The following is a 16,437-nucleotide window of genomic DNA, read 5'->3' as shown; positions in this document are numbered from 1 at the left end:
ATGTCCAAAGGGTACTACAAAAGCAGTTTTATACTTATCTTTTTCTTCTATAGAGATTTGATAACATCTTGATTTTAAAACAAATTTTGAGAATATTGTGGCATCATGTATTATTTTTATTAGGTAATAGACATCTAATCCATTTTAATACTTTATTTAATGGTTTGTAATTAATTATATCAGTCTGGTTTTTTAGGTATTTCTTTTTCATCAAAATTATATATATGGTAATGAGACGGTATATTTTTTCCTGTGCCAAAAGGCTAAGGATTATTTTCACATAATTCATTTTTTAGTTTATCTTCGTAATCTTTAATAAGGTTTTTAAGATTACGTGTTTTTAGTTGTTCCTCTATTCTTCTAAATATGATTTCTTTATTTAATAAATTTATCTGTTTTTTCTCACTTTCTATAGGAGATATTGAAGTTTCTCTTAATAAATTTAACTCTTTTGTTCTAGGAGGTTTTATAAATTCAAAGCATATTTCTTTTCCAAAGGTCTAAGTTATTAATCTTTTTTCTGTTACTTGAAAATGATATAATAAAGTTAAAAAGAGAGTTCCCAAAATCATTATGGTATTCATATTTTTTATTAATACAAAGTGTTATAACAAATTGTATTCTTACATATTTTGACATTAGATAATTTGTATTGAATATTATTTTTTTTTCCCATTAGCACTAGTTACTTTCTCTACGATTTTTTCATAATATTGAGTAGGTATTATTCCTTCTTGAATTTAATATTTGTTCCTGAATTTATTAAGGCTATCATCTTAAAAGTTTATTCTTTGGTTATTAAGGTTACTTCAGTATGTCATTTATGAGTGGTAATTAGACTTAAGATACTAATATAAGTTTTCGTATTATTCTCTTCTATATAATTTTTATTTGAATCAGTACCTTTTTTTTATATCTTATTATTTCTTTTCCTTCTAGTTCTAGTAATTTGTATTCTAATAAGATATCATTTTCTTTTAATAATTGTATTTCTTGTTTAAGATTTTTAATTATTGATGTTTAAGATTTACCAACAATATCAAGACATAATGTTTTTTCTCATTTCCTCATTTTTGGTTCCCCTAATTAAGAATAAAAAAAGATAAATAGTACGAAACTTTCACTTTTTTTAAAAAATTGGACAAAAGTAAACAAAGTTGACTAAAACACTAATGAGTAAAAATGAAAAAAATTATTGATGTTACCTTTTGAATTCTTATCATCAAGTTTTCCAATTTTATCACTATCATAGTTGACATTCGCCTTGTTGTTGGGTATGAAGTCAGGACCAATTGGGTTGGGCTGAGTAGACACCATGTTTTAGTGAGTGAGTTTAATCACTATGTCCCTTTATTATCTCTATTTATCTCTAATTAAAGAGATCATTGTACTTGTAATTGGTGTGCAACAGGATATAATGTAAACCTAATAGTTGCCCGTGTGGATGTAGGTTGCAGTTGGCGATCAAACCACGTTGAATCTTGTGTTGTTTATTTTTTGCAGTTGATTCGTGATTGTGTGTGTTGCTTCCGCGTGCATTTTTCTCATCACTTGTTTCATGTTTCATGTATTATTGATCATTCTAATTAATATTCTCACTAAGTGGCATAGTTGGATACATTTTAATAGTTTTTTTTTTCTACAACGTTTTCTTTCTTTGATCCTTCAACTTCATTTTTTACGGAATCAATTTTCTTTAAGGCTTCTTTCTCTAATTATCCTTGAAGTTGATTTCCCAAAGTTTCCTATTTAATAATACTAGTTTGAGAATATATTTATTTCTCTACTTAATAGTTTTTCTAAATACTTGAACTTGAGATGCCATTATTAGGCCCCTTTGGTTTGGAATTGGAGTAGACCTTTTCATTCAAACTTCATACTATTGTTTAAGGATTGTGTTAGTGAAAAGTCCAATACTCATGATTTTGATTAAGTGCTAAAAACAACTAAATATAAAACATGATAATGTTTCGTATGTAAGACAATAATATTCATTTAACAATAGATCTTGTAAGAGACAAGTGTTTCATTTGTTAGATGATATAACGTTGTACAATCTTATTCTACATTTGATAAACATTTAATATTCTCAAACGATGCTCACATATTTTAACCTAACCTTGTACTACTTGAACATTTACATGCTTATTCTATGTTGTAGGAAAATGTTAATTGCTTTCGTTTGCCAATAAGATTTGTTCAAGCACAAGTCACTTGAATGATCTCCTTAATGGAGATGTAAAAGTGCTTTATTTAACAACTCTCTAATGTTAGAATTGTCAACTTTGAAAAGACTATATGCTTCATACAACCATACGCTTTACACAAATTAAAGTAAATGCATGTTGTCCAATAAGAGATAAATACATCAAGTTATTGAGAGGTTGTGTAAGGAAGAAAAAACAATTAATGTTGTATGAAGTTCATTTAATACACCATTAATTATCAAGCTTGTCAGACGCAAGAACAACACTCAAGTGAATTGAAGTTGCTCAACGACCAAAAGCGAAATTGCAACGACTATATTTTTCAGCGCCTATTTAAAATCGTTCGCCAAGAAAAAGAACGGACACAGACAATGCTACATGGTGCTGAAATTATGTCCAAATATTTTGTGTCCAAAAAACTTCAAAGATAACATTGTTCCTATTCATCTAGCAAACTAAAAGAGAGAACATAAATCTTATATATATCGAAAGATGTTAATCCTATTTAATGAGCAATTTTTTAAAAAAAAAAAAACGAAAAACAAATCAATGTTGCACAAAATCAATCGACAAATAGTATTAACCTCTCATCTCTTTAGGTCAAACTAAATATTGATATAGTTTAACTAAATCACAATGCAATGAAATATATGAGATGTTATAAAAAATAACCAAAATAATTGGAAGTTTGTTCCTTTATAAATTCCATTATCAAGAACATCTTACTTAATCATACTTTATATTTAAGATATCATCAAATTTAGTGTGAAAGATTAATTATTCTCAAAGTTATACCAATAATTTATAGATTTAAGATAATTTAGATAAAAATGTTAATATTAATAGATATTTTATTATTCTTCGATTAATTTTGAGATTTTTTTTTAATTAATCATATTACTCTACTCTTATATTTGTCTTTTTTTTTTCAAAGTGGAGACAATATTCATATCTCAAATTTTAAAAAAAAATATTTAAATTAAAAGAGTTTGTAGTTTTTTTAGTAGAAGTGTATAGCTCTTAAACACTAAATTTAAGAGATAAATAATTATTTCAAAACCATTTTCAGTTTATATAAACAAATGTAACTAAAAAATATCATTTTCTCAATTTTTTTTCTTAAAAATCTAGACATCAAAACGAGGTTTCTTCAATTTTCAGGGAATAAAAATAGATAATAATAAAAACTTTACCCTAAAATATGCTTTAGAATTTTGCAGAAAAACCTAATCAGAAACGAAGGGCATAGAAAGCACCCACCATAATAATACAAGGCAGCAGAAGAAGAACAGATAACAGAAACACACTGCATTGTATCTTCTCTGCGTGTGTGTGTTCTTGCAAGTGATGGCTCGAGCAGCTTGCAACCATCTTCACTTGGTTCCAAGTTTAGTTCATCCATTGAAGTCAACCCTCTTCACAAATCACACTCTTTCTACCACCACACGGACTCGCTTCTATGACATTCAGCGAAGGTTCTCTTCTTCTTCATCCAAGATAAGCATGAGCCTCAAGGCTGGTATCGTTGGCCTCCCCAACGTTGGCAAATCCACTCTCTTCAATGCCGTTGTAAGCCACTCCCTCTATCTCTCTCTGGGTATTCCTTGAAATGAAAATTTACCCCCTCATGTATCCTGTGACCCTATTTGAGGCATTGTGGGACACTAAATGTGGAAGCTTTTTTAAGCTGGGATTTGAACCTTTGTGTTGCCACGTTGATTAGCCCCTTCTGCTTGATCAAATTCTAGTCGGCAAAGGAAGAGTCTTTATGCTCTTTGTTTTTCATCCATGCAGTTTATGGGCATTTGGGGGGTTTACGTATTGGTCATAAACTCATTTGGGTGTAAATTTCTTTGATGGGTATTTATTTGAGATGCTTTTAACAAGTTGAGTTTATGGGGGTGTTCCTATGTAGTGCAGGACACATATCCTGGAAATTCAAACCTTTTTCACCACATTCTGAGGGACTAGTTCCTTCCACTAGACTCAATTCTAGTTGGCAACATATCTAAAATTGAATTCAATAAGTTTTCAATTGTGGGTTTTTGGTAGGGGGGGGGGAGGGAAATGAGGACATGAAGATTATTGTTCTTAGTAATGAACAAAAAGCATCTGATATTGCATTACTGCTTTAACCATAAAAGAAGAACTGTTTTTTTGTAAGAATGCAAGAATGTTTGACTAAAGTGGATGAGAAGTGCTCAATGTGTAAGAATTTCAAGCTTTCCTTGATATTTTGAAATACGTACTTTACAACAACAAAAACAAAAGCCTTATCCCTATGAGGTTGGCTACAAGGATCACAAATTGCCACTTGGCTTGATTTAAGACTAGAGATTCAACTTTCTATGGCAAAAATAGACTGCATATACTTAGTAAACATTTTGACATGAATTCTCTGCTTATGAATATTAAATAGTGAAGATATGCTTAACTGTAGCTATTGCAAAGGGAAATAGATGTGCATATTTGTTTAAATTCCTTTCTAATTGTCCACATATTTGTAGAGTACCAAAGTAATCTATAAATATGTCAATGAATCCTTTTAAAAATGCACACAAAATCTACAGTTCACTATCAGTGTGCAACAGATTTTTGTGGAATTGCTTAGTAGATCCCTTAGAAGTTTGAGAAGTCTGACATCGAGGTTGAATCTAAGTGCACTGTTTCAAAAGTCGTACTTATATACTTCAGAGTGAGCTTTCTTGTAATGGGGTGACTTGTATTTCAAAATGATTGAATCATACCAAACAGCAGAATACATGTTATGAGATTTTGAAATTACAGTTTTTGAAATGATGGCTTGGATTTGTTATTCCTGGTAAGTGGATAGTCAACCCTTGAATCAATTCTTAAGTTTTCTCCATGAAATAGCAATGGACAAATATGAACTTGTGAATGGCTACTTTTCAAAAATACAAATGTCATTATTATATTAGAATTGAGTTTGCAGTAACTACTTATGCTTCTTTGTAATCAACTAACTAGCAAAATATTGTGAGGATTGTTTTATCTAGTTTGTTTAATTTCTGTTCAATGTTTGTGCTGATTGTTTTATTGATGTTTTGTGTGTGACCCTAGTTCCAAAGCTTATCATAATTTATCAATTATTAATTAATATAATGGTCTTGTTTATCTAGGTGGAAAACGGAAAGGCCCAAGCTGCTAATTTTCCATTTTGTACAATAGAGCCAAATGTAGGGATTGTTGCTGTTCCCGATTCTCGTCTTCATGTACTCTCTGATCTCAGCAAATCTCAACGATCTGTTCCAGCATCTATAGAATTTGTGGATATTGCTGGGCTTGTCAAGGGTGCAAGTCAAGGCGAGGTTTTTTTAATTTCTCTTCTCTTTGTTTTTGGTCTCAACAAACAGTTGTTTTTATCTTACTTTCAATAAATTCTCATATGTTTTGTAGTAAATTGGCATTTGCATTGCATTGACCTCAATTCTCTTTTCAACTGTTGCAGGGGTTGGGTAACAAGTTTTTGTCGCATATCCGTGAGGTGGATTCTATACTTCAGGTGTGTATCTATCGTCATTTCCTTGTTATCATGGCCTTAGATGATTACTGTTGGAATAATTTATCTTTGTTATATTGCTTGTTTAGATAGGATAAGTAGTCTGTCCCAAAAAGCTGTTTTGCTTATTAGCATTAATTGCCTAGATATAGCATTTTCTTGTACCTCTTGGTATTCCTGATGTAATTTTTTCTATAAATAACTAGGATAAACTAAGAGATAATCTCTTAATCTCTTTTTATCATATTTTCAGCCTCAAGTATTACATCTAATTTTTTTGTTCTCTGTAGTTGTTTCCTTTTTTATGAACTAATTTAGTAGCTATGTACACTGCCAATCTTAAATTGGAGTTTGGAAACATTTGATGTGGTAAAAAATACAGGGTAGTTTTTATTCCCTTTACTTGTTTAAAATATTCATGGATCTATTGCTTTTCAATAATCAAATCAGGTTGTACGATGTTTTGAAGACAATGACATTGTTCATGTGAGTGGGAAAGTTGACCCCAAGTCTGATATCGATGTTATCAATTTGGAGCTCGTTTTCTCAGATTTGGATCAGGTCAGCTTACTAACTATCATTCTACATCATTTTACTGCTTATTTATCATTCTAAATGTGTTGAACATTTGACTTTTTATGATATTTGTCAGATCTATTAATTTGTTTGGATGATATTATATTATTTTCCTTGTGCTTCTGGGTTTTTGAACTCTATCTGTGCATGCACAAACACTTGCTATGAAATTATATGACAAACTTGACTGATACGCTAAGATATTCCTTTTTTAAGCAATGCAGATTGAGAAAAGAATTGAAAAGCTAAAGAAGGGCAAGGCAAGGGATTCACAATCTAAACTCAAGGTTATAGTCTTTAACTGCTACCACATGTCATCAATTTGTGTTTATTAGTTGAAATGCATCCTTCAACTTGATTTTGAAAATTTTGATTGTAGGAAGAGGCAGAAAAGTCTGCATTGGAAAAGATTCAACAGGTGCTTATGGATGGAAAGCCTGCACGATCTGTGACCTTAACAGATTTTGAAAGTGATGCTGTAAAACATCTCTGCTTACTCACCATGAAACCTATTATATATGTGGCAAATGTTGCAGAAACTGATCTTGCAGATCCTGCAAACAATAATTTTGTCAAGGATGTTACAAATGTTGCATCTGAGTTGCAGTCTAGAATTGTAACAATTTCAGCACAGGTATACATTTAGAAGGCTTTTTAAGTTCATTACACTGATAGATCAATAGTGATGTTAGCCTCCTTTTTTTTTAAATGTTTGAACATTTATTTAAGCTTCTTGAACAAGCTTTCTTGCTTTCATAAAAATGTCAGAAGTATTGGCATGTCACACTTCCCCTCTTTAATGGTTTCTCCTTTCCCTTCTAGTTTCACATGATATCTGCAGAGGGGGTGGGGGGGAGTGACATCTACACTCACTGCATGTGGTGATCATTAAACACATACTTGCCATTCTTAATGTTGAAAGAGAAAAAAAGATGGAGGAAATGCTGAAAGCTGTGTATGGACTACACAACAGAGTCCATTTTATATGAGCTAATGGCAATAAATACTTGATATGATATACCTATAAATTATATTTTAATACAAAGATCCTAATTAAATAAGGAAACAACTCAAATATTAAAGAAGAATAAATCCTAAGAGATTATCTAAGGTACTCTAAAATATTAAGATTTGAAGACACATGGTGGAAGCATGAGATTTTGGTATGGGATATACAAGGCCTTAGGTTAGGTGCGTATCTTTTATAATTAGAAATATTAAGATTATATATGTACTATTAGGAACATTTTATTTATTCCCGTATCATATCTTAATTATTATAGGATACCATATCTCCTCTATTTACTGATTTTGTTTTCTCAATATAATTAAAGCCTCATGCTGTCTCAGAAATGCACGGTTTAGTTCAATGCCTCTCTATTTCTTATAGTTTTGCATGGTATCTAGAGTCTTTATAAAAATCGTGTTGGTTTGGTAGACCCACTGTCTCTGGAAGATTTTGTTTGGTGAACCTTGCTCCCAAGTTTACGTGCACGGTTTCAATGACGGTTTTAACGACCTTCGTTTTCTTTGGCGAGCATAGGGTTGGTATCACATTGAGCCGATCTATCCAATAATATAAGTGTTGAGAGAAACCATCGATCCACACAGGTCATCTCTCTAACTCCCACTGGCGCATGGTGGTGTGTGCAGTGGTGGTTGGCGGCCAACCAACCTGTGCCTAGGTTGCTTCCTCTGTGCAACCCTAACCTTGTGGTGGCGGCTCCATCAATGTTCATTTGGTGGTTCCATCTAGTTTTCTCTCTTGGATTATTTTATTACTTTTTTTCAGATTTCAAAAATGTCTTCCAACACCTAATCAACATCTATAACAAACTCTCCCATATTTTCTAACCATATTGTTAGCATTGAGATGATGAACAAGTCTAACTATTCAAATTGGGCTTCTGAAATTAGGTATTGGTTAAGTGGGTTGGGTAGAGATCTTATATTACTTCCCACTACTGAATCCGTTCCTATAGAATAATGCAAACAATGGATAAAGATTGATGCTCAATTGTGTAGTGTTATCAAATCTACTATCCACACCTTAGTCAAACCTATTTTCCATGCCCATGAGACCTGTACATCAGTTTGGAGCGAGGCTTGTGCCCTTTATACAAATGACAAACACCATCTGTACGGTATATGCCAATATCTGTCAACACTTCTTGCTCCATGACAATTTGAAGGCCTTACATGATTTTAACGAGTTCCTTGCACCATATGCTCATGTAAAGCTGGAACTTGAGAACTGTAGTACGTTTTTTATGACCTTAGCCTTGTTTGGTTTGCCACAAGAGTATGCTACTAATTGTGATTAATTTTGGGACCATCGATAAAGTCTACTATTACTTTTGCATAGTCTGTGCTCCTTTGTATTCCTCTAAAAACACAGAGACACATATTTTGTCTACAAGGGACAATACTGCATTTGTTTCACAAAGTAATGTTTCTGGACGCTTTTGCATAGGTAATTCTAAAAATTTTCCAAAATGCTACCATTGTCATTGCATTAGACATAACATTGATGAGTGTTGGAAGCTGCATGGGAAACCCTCTCATGTACCTCATAATGTTTAGGCATCTATTGTTGACGCTTTTGCATAGGTAATTTTAAAATTCTCCAAAATGCTACCATTGTCATTGCATTGGACATAACACTGATGAGTGTTGGAAGCTGCATGGAAGCCCTTCTATTTACCTTATAATGTTTAGGCATCTATTGTTGAGTCACCTGTTGCTCCTATATTACCAACTAATCAGCCTCATATGACATTTTGACAACATATGAAGACTTCATCAAATGGTGAGACTTGCCAATCTACTCTTAGCACTTCCTTGATGGCATACACTTGTAATTCTTCAGTTTGTTTCTCTCAATTCCTTTTCTTGGTCCTTGGATCATTGACTGTTCTGTAATCACTCATATATATGATGATTGTTCCCTTTTTTTCTTTTCCTTTTACTTTCTTCTACTACTATTGACAATTTGCCTTCTATCACTGCTGCCAATGGTTAAAAAACACAAGCTTGCAGTATTCTTTATGTCCTTTACTGTCCATTTAATCTACTTTCTGTCATCTGATTGACCCAATACAATGACATTATCTTCACCTTTATTAAAAAGAATGTTACCTTGTAGTATCAAATATCAAGAAGGATGATTGGTGTTAGATGTGACTCACATGGCCTTTACTATATCTTTCCATCATTATTGGTATTTTCATTTGTGATCTCTCCAATGATGATTCATGCACAAATTTGTGTTCCATTCCAATACAAAAAATGATCGCTGTCTCAAAATGGAGACATTGATCCGAACTAGAGATAGATTACCAAAACGAATCTTTTAAAAGAAGGGATCAGAACGATTTTTAGTGAAATGATATGAGATTAAAAATAGATTTTAGCTTATCTTCTTTGCTATAAGTATGATTAGAAAATTCTTAGCCTTCCTACTTGAGGATCATTGAGATGTGATGATCAATATATCAAAGGAGCTCCATGAAAAGGCCTTATCTGTGAAGATGAGGTCTCAGATTAGTGGACATTTACAAGCTGATTCTCATATTGATAGTATTGTGACATGAGATATTTTTTTTTTCTAATTTCCGTTTGCGTACAGATTTATTTTATTTCTATAACTAGGACAACACATCAATATAATTCTTTCTTGTAATTACTAAGTTGGAATTAATTAGTCATCCTATATATTTTTAATCTCCCTGTAGAAAAATTATCAAAGAAATAATATTCAAGTTTTTCACAGTTCACTTCTTTCAAGTTGTTATTAAAGTTCTGATCGGAGACCTATTTCCGCAAATCCTAAGCAGCCTCCATTTTGGTGACATTAGCCTGCCTTCGGTGTAGTAAAACACCTTCATAGTGTACCCAATTGGTAAACCTTGGTTGCGTTTGTTGTGGCCCCTTGCCGTTCTCATCAATATGCTTGCTGTCAACTACCATCTGCTTCATGCAACCACTCAATCTCTGACCACTGGGTCCACCATCGTCTGTTTGACCAGTTTCTAGAAACTTGCCACCAATGCCCTTCCACATGCCTCTTTTGCCACAGTTTTGTAGGTATGTGCAGCCCATGCTCCATTCCACTCGCCACTGTTTGTCCCTGTCAGTTCAAATCAACCCTCAATTAATTACTTACTGTTGAGGGATGATGAGACATTGAAATGGTTAAAAAAGTGATGTGCCAACCATTAAATGTAGCAAAAACAAAGGATTAAATATGTATTTGGTCCTTATAAAAGCAGAATATTTCAGTTTTGGTCCCTGATTTACTTTTTCATCTGATCCTTATACCATGTAATGCATCTGCACCTTGTCATTAATGAAGCTTTATGAAGTCATAAAGTGTTCACAAAAAGTTGTGTAATATAACCTTTTTCTAGAACTGTTACTTGTCTGTATATCATAATCTCTAAATATTAAAAGAACAATTATTGATATTTTTGTTCTAGTCACCACAGCAAATCAAGATGGGGATATTTGTCCTTGCAGGTTGAGGCAGAGCTTACTGAGCTACCGACTGAAGAACGAGAAGAATATTTGCAATCTCTTGGTGTTAGTGAAAGTGGTCTTGGAAACTTAATCAGGGCAACTTATGACCTTTTGGGTCTGAGAACTTATTTTACTTCTGGTGAAAAGGTAAGGGAAAACCGGAAATGTTTTTAGAGAGAATTTATTTTAGAATATCCTGTCAAACATGTATGTCATGGCAAGGTAACAACTTTCAAAGATTTGAATTGTTTGATTATTCTAGTAATTGTTTACCCTGAACTGTAAAATTGTTCACCAAGACATCCTGAACTATAACTCCCAAAGTTTAGATTGCATATCATATTTCATGTTCAAAACTGATTTTGTTTTCTAACGGGTACACAGGAGACAAAAGCATGGACAATACTTTCAGGTTAGGTTTTTCCCTGGATGAGACTTTACATTGCACAATACTCTAACATTAATTTGACTTGATTTTATTATTTTTCTGAACTCCCTGCTCAAGTAACTGGTCATATTGTAATTTAAACAGACTTTTATATAGAGTTTGTTTTTGCTCTGCATGGCAATAAAGGGATACTGCTGATAAACGCCTGTGATAAATGAATATGTGCTCTTTTCTTTTAAAAGATTGATTGCCCATTTTTTCTATGGAATAACTAACCTGACCGATTAACCAAATTGAATTAATAATAATATATTTTTTAAAAGATTGATTGCTCATTTTTTCTTTGAAATAATTAACTGACCGATTAACCAAATTGAATTAATAATATTATAAGAATTATACTTAGATTGGATTACTCCTCTAACTTTTAAGGCTCTTGTTGTACTAGGAATGACTGCACCTCAAGCTGCTGGAGTTATTCACTCTGACTTTGAGAAGGGTTTCATTCGAGCAGAGACAGTAAGCATCAAGGATATAACTTTGAACTCCTCCTATCTGTAATATATATTAGCATATGACTTTGCATAGCAAATATTGTAAAAATTAAATGCAAAAAGAAAAAAAGGGTAATGACTGATGTTCTATTTTCTGGATTATATGGGGCCTATGTCTGAGAAATTTTGATAGCAAAAATTGTTGATTTTTTCTCCGAAGTTTGTTATAATATGTGAAAAATATGTCGTAACAGTCCAATATAGACAAAAATGAAAGCTACACTACAAGAAAATCATCAATAGAAATCAATTTTAGAGACAAAATAATTAGTTACTATATTGACTAAATTAGAGATTATTTTAGAGACTAAAATTATTGGTTTCTAAAGTAGTTTCTAAATTGGTTTTTATGTTATCAAAGTTTTAGCTACCAATTTTAGAATGTAAATAGTTGGTAGTTAAAACCTTAATAACTAATTAGATACCAATTTATAAACTAGTTTATAAATTTAGAAACTATTTAGATACCAGTAAATTTTTTAGTCTTTAAAATGATATCTAATTTAGTCAATATAGTAACTAATTATTTTTTGTCTTTAAAATTAGTTTATATTAAATGATTTTCTAGTAGTGTGACTTCTGACTGAACTTGGGCAACTGAAAGTGAGACCCTAAAATTTATATATTTTTATTAGTTATACTATTATGTTTATTTTAAGCATGTTGCAGTTTGCTTAATGTATTCATTGATCTTGATTAAAGATGTTATCTTAAATTAGGTGTCTTATGATGATTTTGTTGCCGCTGGTTCACTTGGTGCAGCACGAGAGAAAGGACTGGTAAGTTGCTCATATCATTTTACTCCCAGTAAACCATGTTTTGTTTTATATTCATGTATACGATTTTAGCATTTGTAAACCAAGAAGCACATCTGTAGAACAGTGTCAACAAGTCCAGCATTTTTTGGACACGGCACTCGTTGGAAACACCTTCAACACATATCTGACACTCCTCAACCATATCACAACTAAAAATTTATTTTTCAATTGAGACACATCTTGGACACTTCCTGGTCTTGGTTTGAGTACGGGTTAAAAGAGTGAACCAACACCTATTCTTAGTTAAACACTTTATAGATACCATTATCATGAAAGAGTAAAACAATTTTAAAAGAAAACAACTGATGTTATAAATATTACAACACTCAACAATTTTTTTTTTAATGTCTGTATCGGTAAGACTTAACTAGTTATTTTAATTAACTATTAAGAGATATGTTTCTTAGAATTCTATTTTGAGGGCCATTTTTATAGGGAAACTGTAAAACAGCAGATTTATTTTTTACATTCTGAATACATCTTTGTACCTATGAGGTTGGAACTATTGTTCCAAGATTTATTTTCTCTTACTTTCTTTCATTGAGATATTAAAACTTGTCAATAGTGGAATGATAGTAGGCTAAGTAAGGAAGAGCATGTATTCTTAAATAATCTGTGTAAGTTGAAATGAAAGGTTGTCTATTGCCTCATGTAATTCATGAAATTAGTTCCCTCTATTATGTTGTTGCAGTTGAGATCTGAAGGTAAAGAATATGTTGTACAAGAAGGAGATGTGATGTTGTTTCGGTTCAATGTTTAGCAGAATTCACTACTGTACCACTCAGTGGAGAAGTTGAGATGTATTTTTGGCTAAGGTCAGAATTTTTATTCTCAGCCAATTGGTGATTATAGTTCGGATTAGCATTGTTGTCAATTGACAAATGCTCCCCTTCTAGGAGAAAGTGAAGAAGTTGAGATACAATTTATGACTACAGGTCAGAAAATTTTGGCAAAATTGATGGCTAGTGCTCAGTTTTTTTTTTGCAGCCAATTTCTGGTTATAATTTTAAGAGATATCGTTTTCTTGTATGGAAAAAAATTTAATTTTTAGTAGTGTGATACAGCAAATGTGCTTGAATATTTATAATATGATAACAAGGGTGAAAAGTCTTTCTCCCTTTACATACATTTTTTTAAAAAATTATAGCATTCGGCTTCATTAAGTAATGAGTTGGCATTAGTGAATTATGCAGATTTCATATGTTTAAGAAAGTTACTAAAATTTGCCACAGAAAAAAAGTGCTGGAATATGATCAAGAAAAATGTCTGCTGGGAGTAAGATTTATGATAGAGGAACACAACAATGTTTGGTTATTTTTTCTGTCAAAGCATGTGATATTATTGAGTGAATAGACATTTTCATCACATAAAAATCACTGGACCAATTTAGTTCCTTTAGAAAAATAGGTCAACAAATAGTTGATCAAGATTTCTAAATTGGAACATTTTAATCCTTCATCCATTTCAATTAAAACTTTTAATGACCCACTAATGACTTTCAGAGTGTAATGATACACATGTTTAAGATTCAGGGTTTATGACATTAACTTTATCATTAAACTAGTTTTTTTGACCTTTGTTGCATGGGATTTAATTTAAAAATATAATGTTTATTATATGAATTTGATTTTAAAAAACAAAAGATTTAAAATAATAAAAAATAATAGTTATAATATATATGAAAATTTACTATTATATAATTTTAGAATAAATAATTACGATAAATGTTTTTCAAACAAAGTACATATTATCATAATTTTGCTTTTTGAAAAATGCTTGTTCATTATTTGGTGATTTTTCCATTTAGGAATCAAATTGGGTCAAGTGATTTTTTTCAGGGCTTTTCATTTTGGTTAGTATCTGTTACTAAATGTGTTTCATTTTAAGGGATTTCTTCCTGCATTCTCATACTTTCAAAAATATACTGAAATTATCCCTTCAGGATTCTACTGTTTGAAAGTTAAATAACTTTCAGATTCTAAAAAAAACCCTAGAATAATAAAATATAAATATGGGGGTAATTCTCCGAGCACCAGACCAATTATGACCTACATCCAACATTGCAAAGAAAATGTTTTGTTTTACCCTTATTTTTCTGGATATTTATATCCGTAACACAAATAAGACAGTTCTAGATATACAAATTTGAAATTGAAATGTACCTTCCGGATATGACAATCTGCAACACATTAATGTGTTCCGAATGCTAAAATCCAGAAGCTTTTTTTTCATTCCGATGCGAAAATCCAGAAAAGATGACAAGGACAATTTGAAATTTAAAAAAATTTGATGGGTACAAATAAAAATTGATATGAATTAGCCTAAACTTGTTCATGAATGTTTAGACATTGCTAAGTATATTCTTGGGAGGTAAGGAAAGAATTATATTTGAGCAGGATGATGATGAGTAGACAAGACCCATCTACCAGCTAATCTTGCTTAGGCATGTAATATACAATTTAAAATCTATTTCAGCCAAGCTTCTAAGTCATGACTAATTTTTGGTTCAGCCAAGAAGAAAAAATAAAGAATGAAGGTTATGAAGCATGATGAGAAAGTGGAGAAGATTTTCATTTGCTTTGAAGCAAAAACCAGAGGTCATCTTGCAATGAACACTCACAATTCCTTATGTAACACATGAAAATCATGATACTGTGAAGTAAAACCATTATCAATCATCAAATGGTTACAAATCCTAGTTTTTGAGTTTGAAGAGAAAAATTATATGAATTGCACTTCTTGGTATGTTCAAACAAAATTATAAGAATTTCACACAGTAAGATAGGCTATATAGACGATTTTTTTAATCGTTTTCTAGTGTACATAATAATGTCATTGATTTTACTTTTATAAACACAATTTATTTTATTATTTTTATTGAGTTTAATTAAGTTTTTTTTCTAAATTTAGATATTAAATACTAAAATTTTTTATATTTTTTTACAATTGAGTTTTTGTCGTTTAATTTTTCTGTTAATTGAGTAACGTGATTTTTATTTTGTCTTATTATCTTACTTACTTTTCTTCATCTTCATGTATAAAGAAATATAAGATTTTATGTTTAACATAAAATAATATTGTAATTACTGTAAACAATTACAGTCATTTGTCATTCTACATTAATTGTAATATCATTTTATATTATTACAAAATTTTTTAGGGCTGACAATGAGTACTGGTATAATTAGGGTAGAAAAAAAAATGTGAAACAAAAAGTGTAGTCTACTATAATTAGGGTTTGTATAATTTTTTTTTCTTTCAACATTGCCTATTTAACCATGAAAACCAAAGGAAAATAAGAATCTAAAGCAAACCTAATTGAAGGCAACAATATTTTTTTTCATCACATTGGTTAATTTATTTATCTTTAAGCAAAACAATTTTAAAAAATACAAGTGTCATTTTACTTAGTCATTAACATGGTCACTTAACAAACAATTCATTATTTAAAAAATACTAATAAATGATAGCGGCCAAAACAAAAAAAGAAAACTTAGGAAAACAAAAGTGGAATTTTTTTTATCAAAGACCAAAAAGAAAAATGTTAAAATTTGTGGAGTACCAAAAACAAACAAACATCCTATCACTTGAAGTGTAAGAACCAAAATATAAATAGAAATTAAAATTTTATTAAAAATAATAAAGCAATTTATTTTACTGATAACAATATAAATAATTCAAAAATTTATGAGAGGTAAAAAATAATTTAAACCAAATTTAAATATACCATCATATTGTAAACTGAAAATTCATTTAATATGAATTTATATTTGTAAGTGTGACACACGCAAAAACTAATAGGGAACATAATAATATTCTTTAGTTATATATCACATTTTAGTTTAAAAATATAAAA

The 16,437-nt window shown here is 30.9% G+C and overlaps 1 protein-coding gene across 1 annotated transcript; it reads left to right on the top strand.

Annotated features, from left to right (window-relative positions):
* The first annotated feature begins 3,415 nt into the window (after positions 1 to 3,415).
* On the top strand, positions 3,416 to 13,727 carry LOC137820052 (GTP-binding protein-like protein). Its single transcript, XM_068623834.2, has 11 exons — positions 3,416 to 3,776; positions 5,348 to 5,536; positions 5,677 to 5,730; positions 6,178 to 6,288; positions 6,528 to 6,590; positions 6,683 to 6,937; positions 10,822 to 10,968; positions 11,206 to 11,233; positions 11,658 to 11,728; positions 12,483 to 12,542; positions 13,273 to 13,727. Exons 1-11 carry the CDS (start codon positions 3,555 to 3,557, stop codon positions 13,339 to 13,341), a joined length of 1,269 nt encoding a protein of 422 aa, XP_068479935.1. The 5' UTR covers positions 3,416 to 3,554; the 3' UTR covers positions 13,342 to 13,727.
* Positions 13,728 to 16,437: the final 2,710 nt, after the last annotated feature.

The sequence above is a fragment of the Phaseolus vulgaris genome, chromosome 11, assembly GCF_051622355.1.
Source record: "Phaseolus vulgaris cultivar YP4 chromosome 11, ASM5162235v1, whole genome shotgun sequence".
NCBI lineage: Eukaryota > Viridiplantae > Streptophyta > Magnoliopsida > Fabales > Fabaceae > Phaseolus > Phaseolus vulgaris.
The sequence above is the reverse complement of the archived record's forward strand: the minus strand, read 5'-3'. Positions and strand labels throughout refer to the sequence as shown.

Bases quoted from the DNA above. Each gene is read 5' to 3' on its own strand.
- LOC137820052 (XM_068623834.2), top strand. From the start codon at position 3,555: ATGGCTCGAGCAGCTTGCAACCATCTTCACTTGGTTCCAAGTTTAGTT. The intron at 3,777-5,347 runs GTAAGCCACTCC...TTGTTTATCTAG, and splicing joins CCACTCTCTTCAATGCCGTT to GTGGAAAACGGAAAGGCCCA. The intron at 11,729-12,482 runs GTAAGCATCAAG...ATCTTAAATTAG, and splicing joins GTTTCATTCGAGCAGAGACA to GTGTCTTATGATGATTTTGT.